The sequence below is a fragment of the Aethalodelphis obliquidens genome, unplaced genomic scaffold (assembly GCF_003676395.1).
Source record: "Aethalodelphis obliquidens isolate GAN/ISIS:26980383/991018 unplaced genomic scaffold, ASM367639v1 scaffold7, whole genome shotgun sequence".
NCBI classification, from domain to species: Eukaryota; Metazoa; Chordata; class Mammalia; order Artiodactyla; family Delphinidae; genus Aethalodelphis; species Aethalodelphis obliquidens.
In genome coordinates this window covers 3,240,615-3,257,921 of record NW_020837951.1, presented here as the reverse complement: position 1 = coordinate 3,257,921, position 17,307 = coordinate 3,240,615, and the positions used below count along the sequence as shown (strand labels likewise).

General features: G+C 57.0%; 1 protein-coding gene across 1 annotated transcript; it reads right to left on the bottom strand.

Moving 5' to 3' along the window:
- Positions 1-545: 545 nt before the first annotated feature.
- Positions 546-16,329, bottom strand: LOC113619542 (noelin). The gene is made up of 3 exons (XM_027104398.1): positions 16,110-16,329; positions 8,487-8,593; positions 546-2,240 (listed from the first exon to the last, which is right to left on the bottom strand). The coding sequence occupies exons 1-3, from the start codon at positions 16,312-16,314 to the stop codon at positions 1,566-1,568; spliced, it is 987 nt and encodes a 328-aa protein (XP_026960199.1). The 5' UTR covers positions 16,315-16,329; the 3' UTR covers positions 546-1,565.
- Positions 16,330-17,307: the final 978 nt, after the last annotated feature.

The following is a 17,307-nucleotide window of genomic DNA, read 5'->3' as shown; positions in this document are numbered from 1 at the left end:
GGCCCACTTAGAGACAGAGCCTGGCTTGGTATCTGCGGGTCTGGCTGTGGTGGCCTGGGCTCCCCCGATGCATGAGGTTCTCTGTCTCCAAGGCTCAGGGACCCAGACCCCAGACAGGGCTGGCCACTCACCCCCTGGATCCCCAGTGCTCCCAGTGAGCGGACTGGCCAGAGAGGGCCTGGGTTTACCTTTGCCCACTTTTCGGCAGGGTCTCTGCGGATGCCCCCTGCCACGTCAGAAGCGGGTGCTTGTCCCAGGCTCCTTCCAGCTGTATCTTGGAGGAGCCTGGCGGGGTGGGGTAGGGTGGGACTCCCAGTGGTGTAGCCCTCGGATTCAGATTCACCCAAGGAGTAGGGACCTCCAAGCTGATTCTCGGGCTCCGACCCTTGCGGGGGATGAGTGCCTAGGGACCCAATGGGGCTTGTGTCCAGCCCGTGCCCTGTCCTCTTCTGAGAGGGGCACTCGCTCTGGAATACGTCTGCAAGGCTCTGGAAGTCTCGGTCATTTTTAAAACCTTCTGAAATGACAAATGAAGCAAAAACATCTCCTAATATTTTTATTGTTCCTTAGATAACCGGATAGTACAAAGTTTCCCTCTTTTTTACTTAAAAAATGTACTTTCCGCACACTGTTGCCCTCAAGAGCATTTCTTTCCCGTTGGAAACCGAAGTTTCCCTAGATGAGCCCTTCTCATCTGTGGTTACACTTATTTAGATAATTTAACAAGAAGAGGATATTTCCTTTCATGATTAGCAACATGAACTTGATCATCTCTCTATAAGGGCGAACATTGATGTGTTTTTTTTTTATTCCTCTTCAGAAACAAAAACCATCCACTTACTAATCCAAACTACGGCATTGCATTTACGACATTCATGGCATCCACTAAACAGACAAGTCACCACCTCGAGGAAACAACAGATGGACATTGCACGATGTATCTACGGGGTACGCGGATTCAAACGGTGCGGCACTGAGCCTGTCCACGCCACACACGCCGGCCACCGCTCTTGGGGACTAACTCGGGTCCACGGGCTACTTGGGGTCTCAGCACAGAGCATCTAAGACACAACACGTGGTCAAGGACGGCAGCGGCGATGAGATGCGAGTTACACTAGCCTACGTGGCCCCCTCGGCCGCCGAGCCAGGCCCGGGGGAGGGGGGCTTCAATGAGACACGACACTCAGGTCCATCGAGCTGACCATGATCTACGGACAAGTCCATGCGATCCTAACAGTGGGTTGTTCTCAGTAAGAACTGGCCAACAGTCAGTGCCTTACTTCTTGAGTATATTGACCAGAAAGGGGACCAGGGCGGGGGAACCAGGGAGCCCTGGGCTGCAGTTCCAGCCGTGTATATGGGGGCTTCTTCCCACACTGGCCGCCCTCCGGCTGGAGCTGGAGAAACGCGGGGGGCAACGCCACCCCATGATGCCGGAGTCCACGCTGCTGCTGCTTTTTCCAAATCAGCCTTGTTCGTCTCACCGATATTCACTTGGCAGCCGTCCCACAGGAATTTCCAGGTGGGTGGAGGACGCGGACCCTCGGCTTCCAGGCCGAGGGGACCTACAGCTCATCAGACCGGATGACGTGGAAGAGGGTGACGTTGTAGAGGATCTGGTGGCCGTTGTTCCAGGCGTACAGGGCGCGGTCCTTGGGGTTGTAATCCAGCATGGAGATGTGCGAGTACTTGTTCTGGAAGGGGATGTCGATGTACTCGTAGGTAGAGGCGTTGGTTTGGTAGGCATAGTGGACCTTGGTGCCCCCCGAGTAGCCGTTGGTGACGTAGAGGGTCCCGCAGATGATGAAGGCCTCGCCAGCGCTGCGCTTGGGGTAGCTGGTGTTCCAGGTCTGCAGCACCTGCAGGGACACGGGGTCCAGCTTGCTGACGACGATGTTGCCGGCGTTCTGGTTGGTGGCGTAGACAGCCCACAGCCCGTTCTCGTCCACCATGAGGTCGATGTCCGAGTGGCCGCCCCACGCGTAGTGGTACATGTTGTTATAGCCGGCATAGTCCAGGCTGCGCGTCTTGAGGATCGTCTCTGTCTTTAGGTCGAACCTGATGACGATGTGACTCTGGAACTTGTTGAAGTAGATGGAGCCGTTGTAGACCACCTGCCCCGTGCCGGACCAGGGGTGCGGGAGGCGGTGGGACGTGAAATTGTCCGTGGTCATGAAGGCCAGCATCGATCTGTACTCGCGGACAAAGCGGTTGTTGTGGTAGCCGTCCATGTACCAGACCTGCGGACACAGCGGACCTGTCAGTGGTGCTGAAGCGGGGGGGACCCCTCCCGGGTAGGCATCCCCTCCTGGACTTGGCGTTTAGTGATTCAGCACCCAGAGAAGGAGCCGGAAGGACTGGGAGAGAACAGACTAAATAGGGTCACGTCCTTCCTCCAAACCCACGGGGTGCCCTTCACGAGGGGCCAGGGCTGTCTCCCCACCAGGGGAGGAAGCGTCCAGCCTGGAGAAAGGACACCACGCACAGGGGTGTGGGGACCGACAGCCTGGGACCCCGCAGCCGCGCCATGGGCGTGGCTGACCGCCACCCTCTGCTGTTCCCGCCAAGCGGGTGTGGGTCATCTGGGAAGGCTGGCCCTCCAGCAGCATGGGGCACCGCCCTCCAGCAGGACGCTGTGGCAGAGGGCACAGCCGCCGGGGCCCGCAGGAGGACAAGTGCCCACAACACCGGGCAGTCTGCAGGGATGGCCGTTATCAAGGTCGCCAGGAAGGGTAATGCCCGATATCCCAGGGGGCGCGTGCGTCAGGCCTCTCCTTTCGTCCAGGCCCTCACAGCAGGCTGGACTGAACCACCAGTCCGGCGGGGGGACGTCACTAATTTGGCACTTGGGAAGCTCCGAGCGTAATCACTCTATCACGCCCGGTCCTGGGAAAGCGCCTCTCCCTGAGGAATCCGGGCTTCCAGAAGGCTCTGACTGCTCAAATCAACCAAGATAACAAACCCAGTAGAGGCCCAAGTTTGGGGTCACAAGAAGAAGAGCTTTCCAATGACTGCTTAAATGCCAGTTGACTCGAAAGCTGTCTAGACTTTGCACAAAACGCTTTAGTCATTTTCAACCAACATGGGAGCAAATTAGAAAGCAATGCAGTTAGTCAGAGGAAAATCTGCCGGGCTAATGCCGTTCCCAGTGCATCTGTCTGGCAAGAAGGCAGCTGCTTTATCTGTCAAGGGCTCTGCCGGCTGCAGGAGGGATTAAGGATGTGGGAGTTTTCAGACACGGTATTGCGCATGCGTTAAAAATTAAAAAACCCCAAACCTGTAACCTTGTTCCTGAGACATCCATTCAGATGCTTAGAGGTAGATGTGCTTTTTGTTTTTAACAACATTTTTTTTAAAGGCTGGGTCTCACATGAGGCTTTTCATTACCCTTAGCCTCCGTCAGAGCAGCCCTCGGCGATGCGGGCCACGTATTAGAACGGGGCAAGTGCAGGGCTGGGCGGAAGGTGTCAGAGGTCCGCCTCGCCTCCTCCTGGCTACCTCCCAGACGGGGAGCTCACTGCTTCTCTCAAGACTTAGCTCAAGTGACAGCCCCCCTCTGCACCCTCTCCTGACCGCCCCCATCTCAGCTCGCTCTGCCTCCGCCACGAGTGGGTCTTTGATGGTGGGAACCTGGTTGGGTTGATGCATCCGTGGACCCCCAGGGATCAACACCTCCTTCCTGTGGGCAGAGCTGCGTGAAGTCAGCATCCAATTTCTAAGGATTTTTAAACCGCCTTTTCCTCCGATAAACTGGCAAATCGGTCACAGTGGGCAACACTCGGAAAAGGCAATTTAGGGTGGGAGAGAAAATCAGCACAGGTGCTGAATGTGTAACAACCAGCTCTCGGCCTGGAGGGTCTAGGCCACCAGCGAGCCCCTCTGTGCAGAAGAGGAGTGCATCATGGGACCCCCAGGGCCTGCGATGAGGGCCCACCTCTGGCAGTGCCTCCCACCCCCACGAGTTCACTCTGATCTCACCTCAAATGCCTTGTCCTGCCCTGCCTGCTCCACGTTCCAAGGCTCAGATGGAATCCCGTCCCCTCCAGGATGCCGCCCAGAACCGCTGCATCTGAACCGCGGGGGCCTGGGACCAGGGTCCTCAACCTGGCTGGGTCTCCTGGGAGCTTTCACACCCCAGAACAATGGCACAGACCTTGGGGGTAGAGCCGGGCATCAGCTGGTTAAAGCTTCCAGGGGATTCTAACGTTCGGCAGGGTCCCCGAGACCACTCGTTCCAAGTCCTCAATTCAGAGAGGCCCAGGGGTGAGGGTCTCGCCCAGGGCCACATGGTCTGTTCACCAGAAAGCAGACTGCATCTCGCACAGGACATACCCACTGCCTGTCTTTGCTGGGCCACTTCCTCCCAGACTCCCGAGGCCGTCCTCTGAAATGCCCAACCGACCCCATAAAGCAGGTTCTGTTCACGGGCACAGACAGAAGGGGACGGCGACCTTCCACTCGCTCGCTCCTGGGCTTGACCACAATGCCCGCTTCACCCACCACCGCCGGGCAGGATGCCTTGGGTGGCCCAGGTGGCCATGCGCCTCCTGTTCTCCAAGTGATGGGAACTCGTTCCCTGCCCTCCGGGCGCTGGTGACCTCAGGGCCACGCTCCATGCGGGCTGCAGCTCCCTGTGGCCGTTGTCCTGCGGGGAAGGACCGTGGGGCCCCAGGCTGAGGAGGGGGGAGAGCTGAGAACACACCGGGGAACAGAAGCCAGGGAAGCCCAAGGGAGAAAGGGGCCCTTGGGGCATCAGGGCTCAGAGCCCCCGCTGCTGCGGGTGCTTCTGTCAGCAGAAGGAAGGCCCCCCGGGCGAGTGGCGAGAAGAGTCCCCTCGGCAGGTCTGAGGCCAGTGCGCGAGCTCCCCCACCCACGAGGGTCCCTTTGCCAGAAGAGATAAAACAAAGCCACCTCCAGACTCTTTCTTCGTAAATGCCACGCCTTGAGTGGATGTGGCCTGCCAGCTCACTGGAATCAAAACGCCCAACACCAGCTCCCCTGTAAGAAAACCTGGGTATTCCCGCATCCTGACTGCATTTCGGTTCCACACGGTGGAGTTTACGGAGAACGTGGGGTTTTCCTAATTGTCCCTATTATTTTCATGTGCTTTTTAGTGAAGAAGGCCATCTCGAGGCAGGGCAGGGCAGGGCGATGCTGTCGAGTCTGGCCCCATCTTACGTGATGCAGGGATGTACCTGGGAGGGGCGGAGCGGGGGAGGGAAGCCGCCCAAAGAGCCTCGCTTAGTAACATGACCATGTCCTCTCCTCCCTTTGGCGGGGCAGGCATCTGTCACATGTCCTCCTGGCAGGACCTGACCTCAAGGAGCCGGCACGGGTGGGAAAGATGCTCTAAAGGGAGCCCTTAGCTGAACAGGTGAGTAGGGAGGTGGGAGGCTTCACTGGGGAGTGAGGCTTGAAAGGGGGGCGAGGTCAGCATCCCCAAGACCGTCCCCGACCACACGAAACAGTGTGACCGTGCAGTTCGGATAATACGACCTTCAGGAAGACAGATTCTGTAGGAATAAAATACCTGGATGGCTGTGACACTGTTTAGATGACAGGGAAGGACTTTTAAACACTAAACTGAGCTCACTGCTGTTTGGGAAATGAGAGGTGTTCTAGTGACGAGACCACCCCTCTGAACATGAACTTCCTGGGGGCCAGAGGCTGGCTGGTCCCCTTACCACTGTCTGATGTGAGCGGGCCTGGGACTTCTACGGTGGAAGCACGGCTGTTAAGAGGGATGGTGGATGCCGGACCTCAGAAGGGTCCACAGTCAGAGGTACGCGCCTCAGCGTCTTGGTCTCCCGGGGGAGGGACACAGCCTGGGGTGACGAGAGCATGGCTTCTGGAACCCTGGTACCATCAGAAGCTTCTGGACAGGGTGGAGGACCACCGGAGCCCAGCCAGTGCCTACACACAGGCGGTGCCTAACGAACGAGCTAACCTGGTTCTAACAGCTCAGCACAAAGGCAGGGGGGCCCGAAAGCCCCTTGGAGGGCTCCCGGACAGGGGTCCCAAGGCAATTCCCCGCCCTGGCTGTTGGCCACACCCCTCTTTCCTCGCCCTCTGTGGCCTCCTGCACTGAAGCTGACACTGATTTTTTTTTGGGGGGGGAGCGAGTTATTGGTCTCCTGTGTGTGATCAAAACTGGACGGAGAATGGAAAAGATCAAAACAAAAGAAACCAGCTCCCTTCTAGATCAATGGCAGGACCTGGGGACGTGTCACTTAGCAGGCTGTGAGCTGGTGGCTGTGCTGATCTCACGGCATGGGGCGGGACTGCCGACTGCCCACAGCTTTGGAGCAGGCCCCCAGGGTCCCCTGCCAGCGAGCTGGTCCCCTCCCTCCCTCCCCACGCAGTCAGCTCCCACAAAGGCCCCCCTTCCGCCTTCCTGCTTGCGCTCTGTCCATCACCAGGGCCCCCTTTCCTGGACGGTGATCAACTCATCAAGCAGAAAAGAGATGTCTAATTCCCCAAAGCACCCATCACCGCCTCGACGGCTTTGCAGATGAACCTACATCCTCACGGTACGGGGGTTCCAGGAGCCCTGATACGTGATCTCTGAGAAATCCTCTAGACCGGGGTTCGTCCTCTGCAGCACCAAGGTCATTGGTTCCAGCTCACGGATCCCAAGAGCCCTGCTGGGTCAGTGGGGTGTGTGTGGTGGGGCAGGCAGGGGGCAGGCAGGAGGTGGGGAGAAGGCAACGGAGAGGAGGGTGACTTGGGAGACTCAACCTGGAACATCGCAGTAAATAAATGGTTAATAAACCCACCGGCCAGCCTTTCCTGAGACCTTGGGCAAGTCACGTGACCCTCCTGGCCCTGCGTTTTCTCATCAACACAGCAGAGACACCTATGATCTCCGGCTGGAGGGCAGCCGCGGGACCAAACCAGGACAGGAACAGGTGCGCTCAGCGGAGGGCTGGGCACACGTGTCGCTGCGTCCTAGAAACCAATACTTCCGCTTGTATTTCAATATAAACATCACGCGCTCTTTCACGTCTGCGTTACTGGTATTATCACTGACATCTGCAGCAAGAGCACACTCCTAATCAAACTGAGAACCAAAGTGGTGTTTTCCAGGGGGATGCAGATGAAACTGAAGAGTAGTCAGGGTAACAACTGGCCAATCAAATGGTTCATTGGTAATTAACTGGTAATTAATTGGCCAATTAAATTCTTAGAAAACTTCCAAGGACCAGCTAGCCGTCACCATTCAGAAAATAAAACACAAAGAAACTTCACCCCCAAAATACCGGACCTGGTCATTTCCCGGGTTGGCAGCCTGTAGCCGGCCCCCTCCTTCCAGAACTCTCTGCCTGCAGACCCGGGGATGAGGTCTGGGAAGAGGCTGCTGGCCTGCCGGGGTGTGGGTAAGGAAGGGGAGAGACGGGGGTTCCTCCCACTGGAGGTTGTGGGATAAAAAGACAGACGCCCAGATCGCTGGAAAGCCCATCGTGGTCCCCCAGGCGTCTTCCCCAGAAGGAGAATGTGCCGCTTCCTGATCTAAACAGAAGCGATCACACTGTCTAAAGGGTGGGAATGGGGCTGGGGGAGGAGCAGACATCAGAAGTCTCAAGATCCCTCTCACTGAAAATCCTCCAGACAAGGCTCAGAGGTTCTCCAATTCCTAAGCTCCTTTCTCAATCCGCCCAGAGGAAGAGTTGAAGTTTTTTTTTAAGTGTTTATTTTCTAAACGTCCTGCAGGCAAGGGGCTGGGTAAGAGAGGCCCTGGACTGTTGTGACGGTTCTCTCCGGGTGCCAGCGGTCAGGCTGGTGGACCACCAAGGGACAGGGATGCCCACAGCTCCTTTCCTCCAACCGAGAGCCAGAACCCTGGGCGTTCGGAACCTCCCTTCGCTGAAACGCTCCCAAAGGACGCTGTGGTGATGGACGGATGTTACCCGGGCCCAGTGGGCCAGGTGCCACCCTCCCAGCCAGCCAGCCCTCTGCTCCCCACGCCCCGAAGGGACTCCAACGACAACGCAACGCAGCCCCCACCCCATCCCGATCAAGACAGACGCGCCGCTCGGTCGTCTCTCTCTCCTTTTATGAGGTCTTTACCCAGGGAGGGAGAGTCTAGAAAAAAAAGAACATGGCTTTTCTCCTAAATCAAAAAAGAACATGAGTTTCCATCAGCCATGAAAGGAATGGCAAATGAAACGCAAATGAGAAGTCATTAAAACAAGAAGGCCTGACCGTGCTGTTCCCCAGCGGAGCGGGGGCAGTGCTGTGAGCATGGGAAGGTTTCAGCCCGAGGCAGCCCCTCCGCTCCCAGGGGCAGAGCCGCGCGCGGGGAGGGGGTCGCAGGCGTCCTCGGACCCGCCTCCCTCGTGGTCTGCGACTCTGCCTTAGTACAGGGACCTCGGCAAGGGACCTGGACCTCTCCCCAAAGTCCCTGGAACCCCACCCCGGGGGCACCAAGTTTTGCTCGTCCACACCCCCCCTGCCCCAGACCCAGATCCAATGAAGGAAGCACTTACCCTGTTATCACCTTCTGGGGCCAGAGGGTCCGTCATCCAGGACCCAAACCTCGAGCCGGAGGTCTTGATGGTCACGGGGTCACTTATGCCCGTCAGCTTGCCACACGCTGTAAGAGAGGACACGGCGCAGGGGAGTGAGTGCCTGGGCCCAGCCCCAAAGGCGAGAGAGGCCACCACCCCCCTCCCCCAAGCAGAGAGCAACGGAGGCCAGGGCGGGTGGGGAGAGGGAGGTGCAGTCCCCTGGGCCTCGGGCCAGGGGTGCCAGGGCCGCACCTCCCGATGGGGCAGCCAGCCTCGCCCAGACGCAGTTTTCTCCTCTGGGAAGCAGGGGCGGCAGCCGCTGGACCTCCTAAGGAGAAAGTGCATCCGCGGTCCAGCACAGGAGGAAGGACGCTCCTTCCCCCTGGAGGGCCTGTGAGCTTCCCTGCAGGGTGACAGCAGGCTCCCTACTGCCTGGAGGAGGTGCCCAGGGGCCGGAGGGCTGGGATTTGAAGTCACTGACGGAGCAGAGAGCACGGGGGTGACGGAGCCCTCCCATCGCACAGATGGAGGCGGGAGACGGGCTGGGATGCACTCGGGGCCACACCGACACTCGGGCATTCCCGACAGCCCAGCGCCCTTCCCACTGCCCCTGATAGCCCCGGGCAGCCACCGTGCCCAGCAGAAATCCCCCTCCTGCCACCTGGATGCCACCCTGTGTGCGTAGCCCTGAAGCCTTCCGGAATAAGTCAACTCAGCCAGCCTCAGAAGGCCAAAAGTTTCCTGACCCTCAGAAGCCGACTGGCCCCTCGACGTAGGCAGTGGGCCCTGCCCTGCGGGGACATGTGCCGACTGGGACTCCCTCCCTTTCTTCCAGGCCAGGCCTGCGTGTAACTCCCCAGCTCTGCCTGCTCTGCTAAACTGCCACTGTATTAGCAGACGTAGGGGTCAGTCTGCAAAGTTTAGAGGAGACCTGCGCGTTTTCAGAAGATTGCCAGTGACTTGACCCAGGGACCGTGGTTTAGCCGGGGGTCATCCCGCCAAGTGAGGTGGCCCGGCCTCGGGGAGGGGCCCATGGCCACCTCTGCACTGTCTGGGGTGCCTCCCACTCTCTCCCCAAACTTAAAGTGGGGCAAGCAGATCCATCAGCATCATTGAACAAGACTGCAGAAGTGGACGTCCTGGACCCCCAGCCCAGTGCCTGGGGCCTCTGTCTCTTTGTGTTGTCAGGAGAGGCTTGTATCTGGGCAACGCGGAGGCTTTGGACCGGGATTAAGAGCTGACTGCAAAGCAGAAGAAAGGCGGCTTTACAGCCAAATTCCCATCAAGTCACGCTGCCCCGCTCCTAAGCCCCAGCGGTGCCGCTCCCCAGGCTGCTGCCTCTGGCCCAGATTCGAAAAAGGAACTCAACTATTTTTACTCGCCCATCCCTTCCCAGTGTATATTTGCCTGTTCCCCTTTCAGGAGGAATTGCATACTTTTTCCCACTGAAATACTGTCCCCTCAAGGCCGGCCCTGTCCACACCCCCCATCTGAGGGAGGACAGACAGAGGACAAAGGGACTGGACATTACGTGCAGGTCAGCCAACATCTACAGCAACCAGAAGTAAGAAAAAAGTGGGTCCTTGGAAATCTCGCGAGAGCGTGCATGCCCACGAGAGCCCCAGACCAGGTTCTCATCCCACGAGGGTTTTGAGAATTTGGGGTGGGGTTCCCTGAGGGTTCCGTCTGGAGGAGGGAGGGCAGGGGAGAAGCAGGACACTAGGCTGGTCTCCCCCCAGCACCCTCTTTGTTTCTGTGACCCTGGGGGGTTCTGGGCTGCCCCCGGGAGACAGCAGACCCTCCGAACTGGGTGGGAAATGCTAACAGGGGCCATCGAACACCAGAGACAGCCCATCTCCCTGCTGCCCAGAGGCCAGCAAAGTGCCCCGTGTGAATGTCCCGTGCAGGGCCTCCCCACCGCTGAGTCAGGGACAGTGGTCCTGTCTGCCGCCCGGAAGGAGAAGTCCCAAGGCACCGTGGCCCCAAGGGTGTCACGGATCGGGGGCCCCGGGTGGGATGCCTGCTGGTGCCCCATCGCGGGCACGCTTCCCAGTGAGACGTCCGCTCACGCCAACGCCCTGCCTGGCCTTCAGCGGCCACACCCGGCCTGGGACGACCTCCCCCGAAGGAGACAGACATCCATCCTTTACACCACGTTCAGAAGGTGACGCTGGCGGGTGAGGCCCGGCTCGGCCGCCTGCCCAGCTCTACTCGCCTCCCTACCTTTGCTCAGGCCCACCCGCATCGGGACAGCCAGACCCCCACCCCGCTCCTGCCCTCCTGTCTTCTGTGGCTGGACCCACACCGACGCCTCTGCAGAGCCCGCTCCCTTCTGGACGGCACCCACCCTGCCTCCTCGACCCAGGCTGGGCCTGCACACCCCCTGGGCGTGGCCCCGGGCGTCCAGGTCTCACGACCCCAGGCAGGACGCCCCTCCCCCCCGCAAGGCTCAGCCTGGGGGAGCTGTCCAAAACGAATGAATGAACGAACAAATGACTGAACAAATGACTCACCTCTCAGGAACTGAGAGGTATGACTATCCATGTCCCAGAAAATCCTCGTCAGCCCACTGCTTTGCCACGTAACCCGCCAGAGGGGACGGGGCGGGGGGGGGAAGGTGGGCCGCCTCTTCTGAGGGCGGCTTCCTTATCTGCCAAAAGGATACCCACCCCACAGGCGGTGGTGGGAATTAAAGCAGTTACCCAGTGGGGAGCTTCTAGAAGGATGCCCGTCACGCATAAGTGCCCAGTGAGGCCAGCGGCCATGGATTCACACTGAGACTGTGGCCGAGTCCAGGCTCGGGGCTGCCCCGGATGGTCCCACTGCGTTCGGCCCACACGTGGCTGCAGAGAAGGGGCGACCGTCTGCAGGGGGGCCGGGGGGCGGGAGGAGGGCGTCTGCACCAGCTCCAGCCCCGCCCTGCCCTGGGCTGAGGTCTCCCCCAGTGCACCCTGGCCCGAGGGGCTGAGCCCAGCCTCCCCCAGCCTCTCGGAGGGAGCCTTAGAATCACGGATGAGGCAGCAGAGAAGGGCCCAGCTGGCCCGTGAGGCCTGCTCGGCCAGCTGCTGGCTGTGGGCTCGGCTCTCCACTGGGGACGGAGGCTGCCCGCCCTGCTTCAGTCACGGAGCTATTTTTGGTTCTCCATCCAGACTGGCTGTGCCAAGACCTCGGGAACTGTCAGGATCTAAAAAAGCCCCACGGCAGAGCCGCGAGGCAGAGTCTTGGCACGTTCCGTTCACGAAAGTGGCCCTCTCTTGTCACGAGCGCTTGGGCTTCGTGGACGGGGAGGGAAGGGAAGCCGAGCAGGTCCATCTCAGAGGAGGCTGGGCTCCAGGCACAGCAGCCTCAGCTGGGAGGGCCCTGAGAGCCCAGGCCGGGTCTCAGGAGGGGGGCCGCCTTGCAAAGCTGGGAGCCTGGACAGAGCAGCCTCCGCAGGTGAAATCCTCTGGTTCCCGCTATTCCTAGAAGGAGGCCACTTCTGAACAACAGCCCGAATGACCTCTGACAGGAGCCTGAGCGGGCCCCAGGGCGACGTGCCCGCCAAGGAACCGGGCCAGAGACCAGATTGAGGGGGCTGACTGCTCCACAGCAGGCAGACGGGTCCCGGGACCGCCCGTCCCAGCTTGTATCCCTAAAGACTGGAGAGTTAGGCTGGAAGAGCTGGCAGAGCTGGGAGCTCAGACAGACACAAGTCCTTGCAGAAGAGCTAACCGGGGACGGAGCAGCCTCCCTGCAAGCCCAGGCCCACAGCCCCGAGGGCCACCCTGGACGCCCATCTCCCCTCCGCACCTGGGCAGGGACGGGGACGCTGAGAGACCTCTTGCGATCCCGAGCACTTCCCGGAAGGAACCTGGGGGGACACCTGCCTGCCTGCTGGGACCACTGAGGTCACTGCCGTGGGCGGCACCTGGACTCGGGTCCCCTCCCTCCTCGCTGTCCTAGTCGGTCCCCTGCAGACTGAGACACCCTAAACTTCCCTCTCAATCCTGAGTGTAAATCCGCGTGGGCTAACTTACCCACCGTCCTTGGGAGCAGCTCACTCACCCGGCTCCATCCCGGCCTCTGGGGAGGAGGTAAGGGCCCCTCTCTCTGTCTCCTCGACCTTCCCTACAGGGGCCTTTAGCACCGGAGAACCAGGACGGTCCAGCTGGGGGAAGCCCTGAAGTCAGCCAGTTCCCCTCATTTTACAGACAGGACTGAGGCCTGACGCTAACGGGCATGTGCCATGCCCGGGACACGTGCATGAGTACCAACGACGTTCCGCATCGGCTCTTAAGTCTCTGCTTTTGGCTGGTCTAGCTGCTGGGGCGTCTGATTCTGCAGGCTGTCCACGGAGTGGCAGTAAAAGGTCGGGGGACGGGGTCGCCGGGAACCAGAGGAACTGGTTTCCTCGCCCCGGGAACCAGAGGAACTGCAGGGGAGCCGTGGACACCCGCCTCCCTTCCGGCTGATGCCCGAGAGGTGCTGAGCCCCATGTCCAGTTCCAGAAATCAGACTTTCAGATTCCCGTTCCGGCTGGGAACGTGAGGAACACATTAGGAAAAACACACAATGCCATTTAAATGGATTTAAAATGGAAACAGAAAACCAATGGAACCTGCAGTCCTTGTTTTTTTTTCCCCTGTGTATGGAATTGTCAGCAACATCACTTTGAAGAGAATAGAGACCTAATTAAGAGCACTCTGGGGAAACTGCAGGGAGACCCTCTTCCCCATCATGACACCAGGAAGGTAACCGAGATGCTGTTCACCGGAGCAAAAGGAACCTACAGTCAGACTTCAGACCCAGGAGACAAGAGGCGGAAGTGGCGGGGGGCCAGGGGTGGGCGGGGGAGGCCGAGGAAGGAACTGCCGGCCTCTGAGACACTGCATCTTCAGGAGTCCTAACCGCCCAGGACAGCATCAGTGCTGGCTTCTCCTGTTCTATGCTCACCGGCAGCCTCCCAGCAAAGAAACAGGCTGCTGAGATGGTACCTGTTTGCAAGGCTAAAATAAAGACTAAAATAAGCAGCCGCAGGTATTGGTTGGGTCTTTAAGTTACCGAGCTTGAATGAAATCTAGGAAGCAGGAGAAGCGACAGCAGCTGTATCTACGTATTACCTGTTGTCTGTCTACCTATCTACCTACCTACTTATTATCTGTTGTCTATCTACCTACCTACCTACTGACTTACCTACTTACCTATCTACCTACTATCTGTTGTCTATCCAACTACCGACCTACTGACTTACCTACCTATTTACCTATTATCTGTTGTCTATCTATCTACCTACCTACCTACCTATGTATTATCTGTTTACCTACCTACTAACCTACTTATCATCTGACTGTCTAACTACCTACTGACCTACCTACCTACCTATCGGTCTAGCTGTCTCTTTACCTAGCAATCATGTCTAGCTATCGGGTACTATGTACCCACCTGCCTACGTGTCCTATCACCACCTACTCTATGCTGGGCACAGTGCGCAGCCCGTGACGTGAATGGTGTCTGTGGACTCACACAGTGACCCCAGGGCACAGGGACTCCTACGCCTTCAACTTACAGACGAAGAGGCGGCTGAAATGCAAAGTGGTCAGTGCCTTGGTGAACCACAGGGCCATTGAGTGGCACCTACCACTTTAGCACACTGCCTCCCCCAGATGGGGGTTCTCAGTTCGGTGTTCACCCACATCGCCCACCCGAGTGCTGGTGAAAGACGGACCCCCACCCACCTGCCCGAAGACTCAGCAGGTCCATCTACAGGTCAAGGTCTTTGTGAGTGCAGAAGTGACTGCACTCAGTGGTGGAGAACAGGGCTCCGGGGGCCTCTTCATCCTCTCTCCTTATTTCAGCGGCCCAAGGGGACCCATGTGAAAGCCCCAAGATCCCAAACCCTAAAGTGAATTCACCCAGCTTCTAAAAATAGGCCGAGTTCGGGCACGAAGGCTGCTCGTCCGGGAAGGGCAGCATCCTCCCAGAAAGACCCTTAGCTTCTCATCAGTTGTTACTTTGCCCCCTCTGAATTTCCACTTGGCTCCTTCATCCGTTAATCGGAAAATGTGAAGGTTTAATCTTGGTTTCCCACTGGTTTCTACACGGTCTGTCTACCGGGGAATAAAAATGCTACTGTGGAGAAATAAGTAACAAAGAAACCCCCAGGGGCCGAAAGCCCCCAGGGGAAGCGTTGGAGGGTCTGGAGAGAGGTGACGGGAGCTTAGGGTAGAGCGAGCTTTATGGGTAGAAACCCAAAGACAGTGCCCACCAGAAGTATTCACGCAGTCCCATAACCACGGATAAGCCTGATAACCAGTAGCATTTCAAACATTCCCGCTGACTCCTGAATGCTGAAATGGGAAGAGCTGGTAGAGACCGTCCAGCCCAGACCCCCTCCCTGGGACTGTCCCAGGTCACCCAGTCCCGGACACACCAGGACGTGGGTGCCGTGAAGCACATCTGAAGAAACGCAGCAGATAATCCCTCACGTGATGCAAGTGTACAGATCACAACGGATTCGTCCTAATGCTCTGAACAGCGCTCACCGCCCTCTCCCGGACTGGGGAGCGTTACTAGGGCACCTAGAACGGCATAAAAATAAACTAGACGTGGGAACCTGTTCAAACAAAAAGGCTGGCTGACTCGACCTTCTTGCCCTTTGAACGTTCTCTCTCTCCCACTTAATAGCAATGGGGATTTTTTTTTAAAGTATTTGTTCTTTGGGGATGTTTTAAGTTTAAAATAAGGCATTTGTAGTGTGTGGGGGGCGGGGGATGAAAAGGGAATCAAGTGAAAACATCAGATAAAACCTAAAGGAAACTTTTTCATAAAGCAGAATTACCCTAAAAGCTACCCTAAGTTACTCTAAAAAGTAAACCCTATGAAAAGGAACAACCTCTGTGTTAGAGAACAGTGGGTGCAAGGGCCAGCCAATCTTTCCTAAGAAAACCTGGAAATGGAATTGGGATTTAAAATGTGCTACTTAAAAGTGGACTCCGACGCTGACACGTTAAGATTTGCTAAAGCAATTAACACGGAAGTTGATAAGGCGAGTGGGTATCAACCACAAATAAGATTCCGAAGGAGCCCAGGGGCCGCTGGCTCCAGTCCCACCCCTTCCAGGCACCAGGAGGGACTCCCTGGCTTGTTGCGAATGGCAAGTCTTCCACTGTGACGTGATGGATTTTTCTGCATGACTCAGTATCTCAGGGAGCTCCGTCAGCCCTCGTTCGCAAGCTGGAGGGAATCTTAAGATGTACGTTTCCCGCTCTATGAAAACCTGTGTCTTAAGAAGTCACCCAACACACACATACACACGCGCGCGCGCGCACACACACACGCGCGTTCTTCAGATGGTAGGTAACATCTAACGTCATTTTTCCAGATGTGCAGCTCAATGGGCTCTGTGAGCTGGCCTCTGCACAGGATTGGACAAGGCCCTAGGACAGGTGGTGCCTACTTCCCTCGGCTCTCTGTCAAGGCAGCCCTACCCAGGAGCCCTAATCCAGCCATTGCTCCCTGACGCCAGGCGGGCGCTGTCCACTTCAGCACCACTCCCTAAGCCTGAGTGAGCTGAGTGGGGAGGTGGGCGGTGCAGTGCCCCGCCCCGCAGGGTTCTGGGCCTACCTAGTTTTTGCATGCATGCACGGAGCCTTTCTTCAAGATTGGACACTCTGCTCTGAAGTTCATCGTAGTCATAGGCGCCAATTTCTTCTTGCAGCTCGTTAAGCACTGACGTCAGATTCTGGACCTCCTCTTTAAACTGCAATACCAATTTGGCATCGGCCTTGTACTCTTCCAACACAGGTATCAAAGGCCTAAGTTCATCCATTTTCGCTTTTATCGCCTGCAAGGTTAAAATAAGCTGGGTTCAGTGCGATGCGTGCAAAAACTTGTAACACCCTGCCTTGGCCTGGCTTCTCCCTAGGTGAGGGAAAATGTCCACACTCCCGCTTTATTTATAGATTGATTTATTCTGGTCCACAGGAGTTAGAAGAGCATATTAAACAGTCTTCAGAACACCAACATATTTGGGAAAGGTCTTTATTGTCAGTTTAGAATGCAACATCTGAAGGTTACATGCTTTAAGTCACATACACAAAGTTTCTTTTTTTTTGTTTTTTGTTTTTCAAAAAATGCATTGACAAGGGTTCAAACTGTTCATGAAATGCATCTACAGTCGCATGCAAAAGAGATCCTGGTTGTATTCAAGGTTCCTTAGGGGTATGGTGCTAAGTAACGGGAAATAATAGTAAAAATGCAGGGTGCAAAAAAGCTCTCTGGCCCTCTGTCATGGTTACATGGGAGTGGACTGCTTCTTCAGTCACTGCAGCATTGAAAAAACTCTTTTAAGTTAGCCCTGCAAGCAAGAAAATGAAAACTGTTGAAGAACTAGCTCACTAGCCTGCCTTAAACAGATAGCCATTAACAGACAAATATCTTCACGGTCACTTAAAAAGAAAAATCACACTTCAAGGCTAGAGTCAGTCCAGACAAACTGCTTTAACAGCTATGTAGATGCCCTCACAGCAATTTCTGCCGAAAGTGTTTAAGGCAATTAAAGTGTGGTCAAAGGCAGGGGCTGCTTTTCCTCCCTCAGAGCCATAGTGCCCCAGATTTGGGAAGTGGGACAGAGTGCTTGCAGAGAGGATCTAGCCCACAGGCTGAAGACACCCTTAGAGGAATGTGAGGCCACCCCAGAGAAGGGAGTGCGGGCCTCACGAGGAGAGACACAAGCTCTCTGGGGTCGGGCAGGTCAAAATCTCTTGCCGAGATAATTCTTGATGACACGTCTGAAGCGAGGACATGTCCACCTGCGATAGGC